Source organism: Aythya fuligula, chromosome 20 (genome assembly GCF_009819795.1).
Source record: "Aythya fuligula isolate bAytFul2 chromosome 20, bAytFul2.pri, whole genome shotgun sequence".
NCBI lineage: Eukaryota > Metazoa > Chordata > Aves > Anseriformes > Anatidae > Aythya > Aythya fuligula.
This window is the reverse complement of record NC_045578.1, coordinates 7158909-7169442: the sequence shown is the minus strand read 5'-3', so window position 1 is coordinate 7169442 and position 10534 is coordinate 7158909. Positions and strand designations below refer to the sequence as shown.

Sequence of the window (10534 nt, the reverse complement as noted above, 5' to 3'; positions counted from 1 at the left end):
TGTTTTGCCCCCCCCCCCCCCCCGCCGAGCCGGTGGCAGCCGGTGGCCGGGACCCCCCCTCTCCAAGCCCCCCCCCCCCTCCCCAGAACCCCCCCCCCGGGACCCCCCCATGTCCCCGCCATCCCAAATGCCCCATGACGTCATGGGTCATCCCCATGGCAACCAGCGGTGAGGTCACAGCGCTGCCAGGCCCGGGGGGGGGCAAGGGGCAAGATCCGGATCCCCCCCCCCTCCTCTGGTGGCCTGGGGTCCCTATGGTGACATCGGGGGGGTCCCCAGTGGGGCCGGCCCCCAGAGGGACCCCAAACCCCACCCTCACCCCAATTCCCCTTGGTGTCATCCCCCCTCCGGGGGGGTCTATAGGTGGGGGGGGTGGCAGTGACCCCTGTGCCCCCCCCAGACCCGGCCCAGGCTGCCCGCAGTGACCCCATGCTGCGGCCGGGACTGGGGGCAGTGGGGGCGCGGGGCTGGGGGGCACTGGGCAGGACTGGGGGTACAGGGCTGGGGACAGAGAGGAGCAGTGCCCGGGGCTGGGGGGGCTGGGGGCTGGATCTGGACCAGGACCAGAAATAGGATCAGGACCAGGATCAAGATCAGGATCAGGATCAGGATCAGGATCAGGAACAGGAACAGGAACAGGACCAGGACCATGGGGTGCCCAAGACCAAGATCAGGACCAGGACCAGGACTGGGACCAGGATCAGGAGATGCCCAGGGCTGGGACCAGGAGCAGGACCAGGTCCAGGACAAGGATCAGGAATAGGATCAGGAGATGCCCAGGGCTAGGACCAGGTCCAGGACCAAGACCAGGACCAGGATCAGAACCAGGACCAGGACTAGGAGCAGGACCGAGACCAGGACTAGCGGACGCCCAGGACCAGGATATGCCCTACAGCAGGACCAGGACCAGGACTCAGATCAGGACCAGGGGGTGCCCAGGACCAGGACCAGCACTGGAGGATGCCCAGGACCAAAAGATGCACTGGACCAAGACCAGAACTAGGAGCAGGACTAGGACTAGGACCAAGAACAGGACTAGGAGCAGGAGCAGGACCAGGATCAGGAGATGACCAGAACCAGGACAGGGACCAGGAGATGCCCAGGAGCAGGAGATGCGTTGGACCAGGACCAGGACCAGGGCCAGGACCAGGACCAGGACCAGGACCAGGACCACCAGGACCAGGACCAGGACCAGGACCAAGCTCCGAACCAGACCCATTTGCTGCCCAGAACCAGAACCGGGCAGCAGGTTGGGGCTGCTCCATCAGCGCTGCCCCCTCCCCGCAGCGGGTGCCCGCGGGCTGGGTGCGTTCGGCGGCCGCGCGGGGCGGTGCCGGGACCGGGACCGGGACCGGGACCGGGACCGGGACCGGGGCGGGGAGGAGCCGGTCTCCGTCCCGGGGCGGTGCCGGAGGTGCCGGTATCGCTGCAGGAGGTGCCGGTACCGGTGCCGGAGGTGCCGATACCGGTGCGGGCGGTGCCGGTACCGGGACGCGGGGCGGGGGCGGCGGCGGGGCCCCTCCTCCGCCGGGGCCGGGCTTGCGCCGCTTCCTGCGGAGCCGCCGGGCGCTGGGAGCAGCCGGCAGCCCCGGCCGGGGGGCCCCTCGCCGTCTGTCCCCCCCCCCCTCTCCCCTTTCCCCTTCTTCCTCCTCCTCCTCCTCCTCCTCCTCCCCCCTCCTCCCTCCCCGCCCGGCCCGGTGCCCCCGGTGGGCCCGGTCCGTGCCGCCGCCGCCCCCCCCCCCCACGCTGGCGCAGAGGCCCGGGCCCGGGCCCGCCTCGCCGCTGAGGATGTCCCGGAAGGCGCAGCGGGCCGAGGTGTGCGCAGACTGCAGCGCCCCAGGTAAGGGCTGACCCCCCCCTCCCGACCCCCGGCCCCCCCGAGCCCCCCCTTCCCCGTGCAGGGGCTGCAGCCCCCGGAGTCTCCGTTGCCCCCCCCCCCCATCTCCGGTGGGCTCCGGTTGCGGCTCCGCTTGCACCTTGCCCGTGAGCCCCCCCCCGGTTGTCTGTGCCCCCCCCCCCCACGTTACATTCGCACCCCCGGAGCCCCCCAGGAGCCGGTTCATAGCCCTCCCGCTGAGCCCCCCCCGGGTGCACCAAGCGCTGTGCCCCCCCGGTACGCCTGCAGCACCCCCATCCCCCCCCCTCTCCAAACCCTGCACCCCCCTCTGTGCGCCCCCCCCTCAAAAAGCAGTGCCAAGGGCCGCATCCACACCCCACGGCGCGCCCCCTTCGCACCCCACACCGCACCCCTTGGGACCCCTGAACCCCCCCAGCAGCCCTGCGATGCGCCCCAAATATCCCCCCCCCACACCGAGCACCCCCACCTTGCACCCCCCCAGCCCAAGGAATCTCCTGGAGCACCCCAAATCTGCCCCCAGCCTCCGCGCCCCTCGGCACGGGCGCTCCCGGTGCCATCTGGGGACCCGGCCCAGGGCAGGGTTTTGGGGGGGGACCCTCCCCACGGCCCCCCCCAGCGCCCACGCCATGGGGCTGGCTGGCTGCGGGGCGGGCAGAGCGGGGCTGCAAGCCGCAGCCTGAGCCTGGGCATGACGGATCCCATCCGCGGCGGTGCCGGTGCCCGCAGCCCCAGCGCCGGGTGCCAGCCCCGCGGGCGTCGCGCCGGGGGCCGCTCCCCCAAAAACCCGTGCCGGTGGCCGGCCCCGCGGCGCCGAGGCGATGAATGAACCGGGGCCCGAGCGTCGAAGCTGGCCTCGCAGCCGGCCCCGGAAAGCTGCCCGCGGGCGAAGGCTGTGCCCAAATTATTCCGGCCACGTGCCAAGGGTCGGATCCTGCCAGGAGAGCCGGCGGCACGCGTGGGCGCGGGGCTGCCCCGGCTGGTGGTGGGCTGAGCGGGGGGTACCCGGGGCTCTCCGCGGGGCGCCGCGAGCCTGGCGGTGCCGAAGCTCCCAGCCCTGGGGGGTGAAATGGAAACCAGTTTCTTCCAATCTCTTATCACCCGGCAGCCATGTGAGGAAATGAGTTATAAAGTCCAGAGGCCGCTTCCTACCGCGCTGGGAGTGCCCGTGCCGGGGATGCGCGGCCCCACGTGGGTGCTCCAAGGGGTGCCCGGGGTGCCCCGGCCTCGCTGCCCGCCCTGCTCACCCCAAAACCCGCCCTGCTGTCCCCAGGTGGGGCTGCCAGCTGGCCCCAACCCTCCCCTCGCTGGGGCTGGGGGGGTTTCTACATCAGCCCCCCGTTACAAACACCCCAACACGGTTCTGGCACTCCCTCGGGGTGCGGGGTCCCTCCGTGCCGAGGCTCTCCAAGCCACCCCGATGCCCCCGCGCATCCCGCTGGGTCCCGCTGGTGCAGAGGGGGCGACACGCTGTGGGACCCCAAATCTGTAGGGTGCAGGGGCTGCAGCAGCCTGGCCGGTGTGGTGGTGTGTGTTTTCCCCCCCCCCCCACGGCCCTGCACGCAGCGTCCTGTTCCCGGCAGCGCCCCGTGGGCCGCGGGCGCGGAGGCGCAGATGCAGCCGTGCCGGCTGCCAAGGCGCTGCCATCTGCCCGGGCAGCACTGCCAGGCTGGGAGGGGGGGGGTGCTATGGGGCCGCGGCTGGGAACACCCCCAAAATGGGGTCCTCAGGGCTGCCCGTCACGCTGTGGGACCGCCAGTGGGGTTTTGGGGAGGGGGCCGGGACCCCGCGGGCAGGAAGGAAGCGCCGGAGCCTGGCCGCTCGCCCGCCTTCCTCTGTGGGGTCGCGGGGACAAGGCAGCATTTGGGGACAGGGTGGGCAGTGAGGGCTGTCACCCCCCCCGGGCTGTGTGCCCCTGCGTGTGTCCCTTCCTCCCCTGGCACAGCGGGGTGTTTGTGTAGGCCCTACAGAAACAAGGGTGGAAGTGCTGGCTGTGGGGCTGGGCAGAGGCTGGCACGGCTCTGCCGCACCAGAGGGGCTGTCGGGGACAACCTGTGTACGGGACGGTGACACCCCCTGCCCCTTCTGTCCCCCACCGTGCAGGGTGGGGGCCAGGACCTGTTTGGGGTGCTGGGTGGGGGGAGCTGCCCCCCCCTGAGGCCAGCAGCAGGGCCCCCGTGGGTGCCATGGCCGGAGCGGGGCCGGTGCCAGCGGCGCGGCCGCTCAAACGTCCCTTTGTTCTCATGGGGACACAAAGGGCTCCAGTCCGGCCGGGCAGGGAGGGGGGGCAGCACCCAGGGCTGGGGAGGGGGCACAGTGCTGGAGGGGGGGCACAGCACCAGCCCCCCAAATCTGAGGGGTTGCAGAGCCAGCGATGGCTGCGTGCATGGGAGAGCACCGGCACGGGGTGCCCACTCTTTTGGGGGCGCACTGCACCCAGCCGGAGACCCCCCCATGCCCTCCCCATGCCCAGCCCGGGGCTCAGGGGGTGCACAGCCCCCCCCCCCCGGTTTTGGGGTGCCCCCACTCACAGCATGGGGCTGGCGTCACCCCCGCTGCCAGCCGCCCTCGTGCTGGGGGAGGCCGAATCCTGTCCCCCCCCCCCCCCAGGCGGTGCCTGGTTGCCAATGGAAACCTTTGGGTTTCCCCCGGCGGTGGGATGAGCCCCTCACCGTCGCCTGGGAAACCACCGCGTTGCTGCGGCGACGCTGCCCCCCCAAAATAAAATATTCGGGTGTTGGATGGAAGGAAGGGACCCCCCCGTAACGCCCCGTGCCCCCCGCAGACCCCGGCTGGGCCTCCATCAACCGCGGCGTCCTCATCTGCGACGAGTGCTGCAGCGTGCACCGCAGCCTGGGCCGCCACATCTCCATCGTCAAGCACCTGCGCCACAGCCCCTGGCCCGCCACCCTGCTCCAGGTGGGTGCCCCGGCCTTGGGGAGGGGGCCGGGGAGGGGATTTGGGTGTCTGTGGGGGGGTCCCGGCACCCAGCGCCGTGCCTCTGCCCCGCAGATGGTGCACACCTTGGCCAGCAACGGGGCCAACTCCATCTGGGAGCACTCGCTGCTGGATCCGGCCCAGGTGCAGAGCGGGCGCCGCAAGGCCAACCCGCAGGACAAAGTGCAGTAAGTGTGGGCCGCGGGGAGGGGGCTGCGATGGGCTGGTGACCCCCCCCTCACTGCTATCCCCCTCCCCAAACCATCCTCACCAGCCCCACCAAGTCGGAGTTCATCCGCGCCAAGTACCAGATGCTGGCCTTCGTCCACAAGCTGCCCTGCCGGGACGACGACGGCGTCACCGCCAAGGACCTCAGCAAGGTGGGGGCGTGGGGACCACCCCCCCGGTGGTGGTGGGGGGATTAAAACCCATCCCTTACACCCCCCCACACCCCTCATCTCACCCCGCAGCAATTGCACTCCAGCGTGCGGACGGGCAACCTGGAGACCTGCCTGCGCCTGCTCTCGCTGGGGGCTCAGGCCAACTTCTTCCACCCGGTGAGCGCCCCACGCCGTGGGGCTGGTTGTGGGGTCAGCTTTTGGGGCCGGCTGTGGGGCACCGGGGGTCTCGGGGTGTGCTCCAGCCCCGGATCTGGAGGTTGATGCTCGCGGTTGCCCGCAGGAGAAGGGCACCACGCCGCTGCACGTGGCGGCCAAGGCCGGGCAGATCCTGCAGGCAGAGCTGCTGGTGGTCTACGGCGCCGACCCCGGGGCGCCCGACGTGAACGGCCGGACCCCCATCGACTACGCCAGGTGAGATGGGGGGGGGGGGTAAAAATGGGGATGGGGGGGGGGTTCACCAGCACCCCGGGACCGGCATCACCCCAGCCCTTGCCCCCACACAGGCAGGCGGCCCAGCACGAGCTGGCGGAGCGGCTGGTGGAGTGCCAGTACGAGCTGACCGACCGGCTGGCCTTCTACCTCTGCGGCAGGAAGCCGGGTGAGTGCCGGGCTCGGCGCCGGGGCTCAGCCCTTGGGGAGGTTGGGGGTAAAAAGGGGGGGCTGCTCTCACCACCCCTGTCTTTGCGCAGACCACAAGAACGGGCACTACATCATCCCGCAGATGGCAGACAGGTGAGCGCCCCGTGCCCGCGGCCACGCCGCCGACACCCCCGTCCCGTCCCCCCCGGTGTCCCCGCTGGGCCCAGGGGGGCACCGCGGCCGCCTGCCCGTGACCGGCGCTGGAGCATCTTTTTTGGGAAGGGGGGAGGGGGAAATGGGATGGGGTGGGGGGGGTCCGTGTGCAGCGTGGTGGGGTTTAACGTCCTCCTTTATCCTGTTCTTCCCTCCGCTGCCTTCTCCGGAGCGCAGGGTGCGCCCAAAGTGCATGGCACAGAGGTATTGTCCGCTCGGCTCTCGGCACCGGGGGCCCCCCCGCTGCAGCCCCCGGCGCTCGGTGCAGCCCGGCGAGGGGCACCCGGGTTGGGGGGGTCCCGCTCGCCCCGTGCCACCTCGCCCCCCGGCCCCGTGCCTGCCCGCCAGCCCCTCTCCCTGCTCGGCGAAGCCCCCTCCAAGCCCGGGGGTATCTGGGGTGCATCTGGGGAGCGTTTTGGTGAGGAAAACCAGGAATAACCCCCAATTTGTGTCCCCCCCCCCCCATGCACCCCACAGCCTGGACCTCTCCGAGCTGGCCAAGGCGGCGAAGAAGAAGCTGCAGGCGGTGAGTGGGGAGCGGGGCCAGGCTTGGAGGGGGGGGCTCAGCGCCTGCCACCACCCCCCCGGCCTGACATTTATGTGTCCCCCCCCATCCCGCTGCAGCTCAGCAACCGCCTCTTCGAGGAGCTGGCCATGGACGTGTACGACGAGGTGGATCGCCGGGAGAACGACGCGGGTGAGCGGGGCCACGGGGAGCAGCCGGGGGTGGCCGCAGGGTGTCCCCCCCCCCCCGTTCGGTGCTGGCGGGCGTCCCGGCTCGGGGAGGAGCAGGCGGCGAGGGGGGGGCGATCCGGCACCGCAGGCCCCTCCTTCCTCATTCCTCCGGCCGGGGCCAGGGGCCGTTTCCTCCACGCAAGGGGCTGCTGCCACGCCACGGGACGTGGGGGTGCTGGAGGTGGGTGCTGGGTGTCGTCGTCCCCCCCCCGAGCTGTGGGGCTGGGGGACAAGCCCTGGTCTGATTTTGTGGGGTTCCGCGGGGAAGGGTGCCGGGGGGGGACCCTTTTCCAGGGAAAGGCAGGAGCGATGGGCATGCCAAAATTGCTCCAGCCTTGGCTGGGGGGGACACGGGGCTGTGCCCCCAAAGGGATCTGGGGGTCCTGGGTGTTTGGAGCCCCCCCCCCGGGCAGAGGGGGTGGCTGGGGGAGGCGATTCCGTCAGCACAGCTGGGCTCCGCTCCCAGCCCCAGCACGCTGGCCCCGAGCCCGCGCCTGCGTCCTGCCGGCCCCGCGGCCTGCCCGGGGTGGGGACAGCACCCCTGGGCCCCCCCCCCCACCCACACAGCCACCCCCTGGGGTGGTGTCGGAGCCCCCCCCCTGATGCCAGGTCCCTGCCCGCAGTGTGGCTGACGACGCAGAACCACAGCACACTGGTGACGGAGCGCAGCGCCGTCCCCTTCCTCCCCGTCAACCCCGAGTACTCAGCCACCCGCAACCAGGTGAGCCCCGCCGGGCCCCTCATGCCCCCCCCGGATTTACACCCAGACCCCCCCCTTCACCCCCTTTTTTTTTTTTTTTTCCTCCTTCACCTCCCAGGGCCGGCAGAAGTTGGCCAGGTTCAACGCCAGGGAGTTCGCCACGCTGCTCATCGACATCCTGGGGGAGGCCAAGCGCCGGCAGCAAGGGAAGAGCCTGCTGAGCCCCACGGGCGACCTCGACTTCTCCCTGCGGAGCCAGAGCGACCTGGACGACCAGCACGACTACGACAGCGTCGCCTCCGACGAGGACACGGACCAGGAGCTGCTGCGCAACGCCTCCCGCAACAACCGTGCCCGGGTGAGCCCCGTGCGCCCCCCTCCTTCTCCTCCCCGCTGCTCAGCAGCCCCCCTGCCGGGGTCGGATCCTGGCGCTGAGCCCCTCTCCCCGCAGAGCATGGACTCCTCGGATCTGTCGGATGGCCCCATCACGCTGCAGGAGTACCTGGAGGTGAAGAAGGCCCTGGCCGCCTCGGAGGCCAAGGTGCAGCAGCTGATGAAGGTGAACAACAGCCTGAGCGACGAGCTGCGCCGGCTGCAGCGCGAGGTGGGGCGCGGGGACGCCGGGACCCCCATCGTACCCTCCCTCAATCCCTGCGTACCCCCCTCCCTTCCTAATTTTTCCTTCCCCTTGCTGCAGATCCACAAGCTGCAGTCGGAGAACACGCAGATCCGGCAGCAGACGGGGCCCCCGCACCCGGCTCCGACCCCCAGCGAGCGCCCAGAGCACGGGCACCCCCCCGGCACGGCCCCCCCACACCGCCGGGACCGCCAGGCCTTCTCCATGTACGAGCCCGGCTCGGCGCTGAAGCCTTTTGGGCAGCCGGTGGAGGAGCTGGTGACCAGGCTGCAGCCCTTCGGCAGCAGCGTGAGTGGCTCCAGAGGGGGGGCACGGGGAGATTTTTGGGGGTCGGGGGGGAGCTGAGGGCACCCCAAGGGGGGTTGGTGGTGCTGCAGAGCTGGGTTCCTTCCCCGGGGTGGGTGCCGGGGGCGGCGGGGGCTTTACCCTTTCGTGTGTCGCCAGGAGGCGGAGGACGAGGCTCTGTACTCCATGCACATCCCGGCCAGCGTGTACCGGGTAAGGGGGCCGCGGCGGGGGCGGCTCCTGCATGGGACGTGGTGGCCATCGTCCTCCCGACTGCCAGCCCTCCAAGCACGTCTTCCTGGGATGTGTCCCCCCCCTCCTTCCCCTGCACCGCTGGGACCCCCCCCCCGGGAGGTTCCCGCATGCAGGGTGGCCGTGTCCCCTCTGCTCGTCCTCCCCTTTGCGTGCCCGGGGTCGGCTCCGTGGGGTCCTGTGCGCCCCGTTCAGCGCCGTCTCCCCCCTTTTTCCCCCCTCCAGATGCGGAAAGGTCCGTCGGCCTCCTCCATGCCCTTTCCCCCGTCCTCCCCGCTGCTCTCCTGCCCGCCTGACGGTGCCCGGCACATGGTGACGTACTGGGGAGGATTCGGGGTGGGGGGACCCCGGCCCCGTGCAGGATTTGGGGCTGGGCAGGGCTTTGACACCCCTCCTCTGCCCTACAGAGCAAACTGGACCGGCACGGCAGTGGCACCGACAGTGACTACGACAACACCCAGGCGGGCGAGATCCTGCTTGGGTGAGCACCGGGGCTGGGGACTGCGCTGCCACCCTGCTTTGGGGACATGGGGACCTGGGGACATGGGGTGGGCACTGACCTGTGGGTGTTTTGGGTCCCCGCAGCATGGAGGGGAAGCGTTTCGTGGAGCTGAGCAAGGACGAGGATTTCCCCCACGAGCTGGACCCGCTGGACGGGGAGCTGGATCCCGGGCTACCCAGCACGGAGGACGTCATCCTCAAAACCGAGCAGGTCACCAAGAACATCCAGGAGCTGCTGCGGGCTGCCCAGGAGTCCAAGCACGACAGGTAGGGCTGCGCCGTGACCCCGGGTGGGTCAGGATCCATTGTGTCCCCCCCTTCCTTAACCCCTCTCCTCTCCCCCCAGCTTCGTGCCCTGCTCGGAGAAGATCCACTCGGCCGTGACGGAGATGGCATCTCTCTTCCCCAAGGTAGGAGGCTTGGGGTGTCCCCCCTAGCCCCCCGTTTCCATCACCCCATGCCCTGACGCTGTTCTCCTTGCAGAAGCCGGCGCTGGAGACGGTGCGGAGCTCGCTGCGGCTGCTCAACGCCAGCGCCTACCGGCTGCAGAGCGAGTGCCGCAAAACCGTGCCCCCCGAGCCGGGCGCCGCCGTGGACTACCAGCTCCTGACCCAGCAGGTCATCCAGTGTGCCTACGACATCGCCAAGGCCGCCAAGCAGCTGGTCACCATCACCACCCGCGAGAAGAAGCAGTGAGCGCCGGCCCGAGCCCTCCTGCACCTCCCCGGCCTCTCCTCCCCTCCCTTCTCCCCCCCCCCCTCCCCGTCTCCTCCTCCCTCTTTTTTGACGGCGTTTGGCACCCGGGGGTGCAAGTGGCCTTAGCCCTTGCGGGGCCAGGGAGCGGGGCGAGCCCCCGTATTCCCCCCCCCCGCAACCACCCCTGGTGCCTCCACGGAGCTGGTGCTCAGCTGTGGGGTAGGTGCCTGCGTCCCCCTGTACAGCCCCCTGCCCGCCCCGTGCAGCCCCCCCACCCCGGGGCATGCGCCTAACTTATCCTGTACATAGCGTGTGGAGCTGCCCATGCTGGCAGCTGCGATGCCCCCCCTGTCCCCCCCCCATCCCTCGCCGGGTGGCCGATACCCCCCGAGGCCACCCGCAGCGTTACACTGGACCGGGATGCCTGCGGCCCCCCCCCCCAAAAAAAAAAACCCCTCTCCCCAGGCGTCCTGCCCTATGCTGGGGCCGCGCTCCCTACTGTAAGATGTGTTCTTGTACATTTGTATCAATAAAGATGTGAGCATTGCACGGACCCCCCCCGGCTCCTACACCACGGGGAGGGGGGGGCTTTGGGGCGACGGGGAGGGTGACGAGGGCTGCAGGGAGCCCGGCGCCACGCTCACGTTTCACCCAGTTTCACCCAGTCCCCTTGGCCCCGGCTGGCGGCCGGTCACGCTGTCCCCGGCACGGCCCCCGCTGCTCGCCCAGCCCCGGGGTTGGGC

At 70.8% G+C, this 10534-nt stretch overlaps 1 protein-coding gene across 5 annotated transcripts; it reads left to right on the top strand.

Moving 5' to 3' along the window:
• The first annotated feature begins 1720 nt into the window (after positions 1 to 1720).
• Positions 1721 to 10338, top strand: GIT1 (GIT ArfGAP 1). Of its 5 annotated transcripts, XM_032201104.1 has the most exons (21): positions 1721 to 1840; positions 4641 to 4774; positions 4868 to 4980; positions 5067 to 5172; positions 5263 to 5349; positions 5474 to 5604; positions 5697 to 5791; positions 5883 to 5925; positions 6163 to 6189; positions 6463 to 6511; positions 6610 to 6682; positions 7344 to 7441; positions 7539 to 7778; positions 7872 to 8024; positions 8118 to 8345; positions 8502 to 8555; positions 8820 to 8906; positions 9002 to 9075; positions 9180 to 9362; positions 9442 to 9505; positions 9579 to 10338. In XM_032201104.1, exons 1-21 carry the CDS (start codon positions 1789 to 1791, stop codon positions 9789 to 9791), a joined length of 2304 nt encoding a protein of 767 aa, XP_032056995.1. In that variant the 5' UTR covers positions 1721 to 1788; the 3' UTR covers positions 9792 to 10338. The 5 variants fall into 5 exon arrangements, with proteins under 5 accessions (XP_032056995.1, XP_032056996.1, XP_032056997.1 ...); XM_032201105.1 differs by lacking the exon at positions 6163 to 6189; XM_032201106.1 differs by lacking the exon at positions 8502 to 8555.
• Positions 10339 to 10534: the final 196 nt, after the last annotated feature.

Coding starts and splice junctions, on each gene's coding strand:
- GIT1 (XM_032201104.1), top strand. CDS start 1,789: ATGTCCCGGAAGGCGCAGCGGGCCGAGGTGTGCGCAGACTGCAGCGCC. Junction 5,350..5,473: donor AGGCCAACTTCTTCCACCCG/GTGAGCGCCCCA, acceptor GGTTGCCCGCAG/GAGAAGGGCACCACGCCGCT. Junction 7,779..7,871: donor CCCGCAACAACCGTGCCCGG/GTGAGCCCCGTG, acceptor CTCTCCCCGCAG/AGCATGGACTCCTCGGATCT.